Raw genomic sequence first — 1,556 nt, forward strand, 5'->3', positions numbered from 1 at the left:
TCCTCCAAGTAATGTTGCTGGGCCCTTTGGGGGGATTTTGGGCATTTTTTGGTTATAAAAAAACAATAAACATTCTTCTTTTTCAACATATATCTAGGTATATGCGTATATCAGGATTACAGGAAGTGGCAAAAACAACAGAAGTAAACCTTTTCTCCAATCTTATGTGTGTGTATCAGTCAAACTTTAACTATCAAATAATCTCCATCTCCCACTCTACACTGGCAATATTTTATACCAGGGGATGGAAACCCCAATATAATTTTTTATTTTTTTTTTAACTCATTCAACCGGGATAATAAGCATCAACCCCAAAGCTTTTCAAAGTTCTCATGGATGTCCATGTGGAAGACCTCCATGATAACCAAATAACATATATATCTCTTACACATATGTTTTTTCTTTTTACCTGCTCAGTAAATTGGTCAATGGATTAAAATCTTGATGATGATATGAAATGAATAACTTTCATTTAGTTCTACGAAATGGTTTTACATTACAATCCCACTTTAGAGGGAATAACATTGTTTTATTTTTTTTTTTTAAATTTCAAACAAAAGGGGAAGAATCTTCTTCTGGAGGTCTCCATGTCGTGTCTCTTGAGGTTCCATTCGAAATCCCCTTCGAAAGCCCCCTGCTGCAGCCACTGGAGTCGCAACGTAAACCTTGGTCCCATCTCCTTCAAGCTCACCTTCTGTTGGTTCCTAAATTCATATCTGAAATAGAGAGAGTTATAACTAAACTGACAAAAAAAAGGGGGGGGGAAAATTTTAAATTGCTTTTCCTTTCCCCCAACTCTGGGAGAAGCTTTTTAAAAAAAAATGGGAAAAAAATCGTATATAATTAAGATGAACCCTTCATTCTTTTTAAAGAATAAAACCTATTTAAAGGAAAAGGGACTCTACCAGGCTGAGAAAACAAAGAAACAGAATGACAGTAAGCAGCAGGAAGTCAAATTGTCTGTTCAATAAAGATGCTCATACATCTACCATGAATACTGGTGTTGATATGCAACATCAACTTCAATACTACTGTTTTCTAGAAAAAACCACAAACAAATGACAAACCCTACCTGTATGTCAAAAAAAAAGTAATCTCTTGGTTGTGGAAGGTGACACCCCGGCCCTTTTAAACCCCGGGGCCTAATGGAATATCGCCCCTAGCATGCGTCCAAAAACGCGCCCAGCCGGGTCGTGAAGTTGTTCAATATCACCTAGGTCTGCAGGGGAAAAAAAGCAGGACAAGTCTCCAAAAAATAAGATAAAAAAATTACATTTCCTTCCCCCACACCAAAAAACATACACAAATATTTTTTTTTTTTATGAAAACCTTTAAAAATTTTTCTCTTTGCTAAACAGCATCCCTTTAGATCAGTATCTCCTATGAAATGCTTCTTACCCCCGGATTTCCCCCAATGCGATTTATTTTAAAAAAACCCCCTTTAAAAAGGGGGGGCTTTTGGGCCCCTTTCCGGCAAGTGAATAAGAGCAGACCATCTGGGAAAAAAGGGAAACCTTTATAAAAATTTCTTTCCAATTTTGATATTTTTTAAGATG

General features: G+C 36.4%; 1 protein-coding gene across 1 annotated transcript in view; it reads right to left on the minus strand.

Moving 5' to 3' along the window:
* Window positions 1-561: 561 nt before the first annotated feature.
* Window positions 562-1,556, minus strand: part of LOC119585581 (ribosome production factor 1-like) — a gene marked incomplete at its 3' end in the record, with an annotated part of 12,063 nt that continues 11,068 nt past the window's right edge. Inside the window, 1 exon segment of the mRNA XM_037934249.1 lies at window positions 562-716. Within this exon segment, the coding sequence (XP_037790177.1) occupies window positions 562-716 (155 nt within the window).

This window comes from Penaeus monodon, chromosome 20 (genome assembly GCF_015228065.2).
Source record: "Penaeus monodon isolate SGIC_2016 chromosome 20, NSTDA_Pmon_1, whole genome shotgun sequence".
NCBI classification, from domain to species: Eukaryota; Metazoa; Arthropoda; class Malacostraca; order Decapoda; family Penaeidae; genus Penaeus; species Penaeus monodon.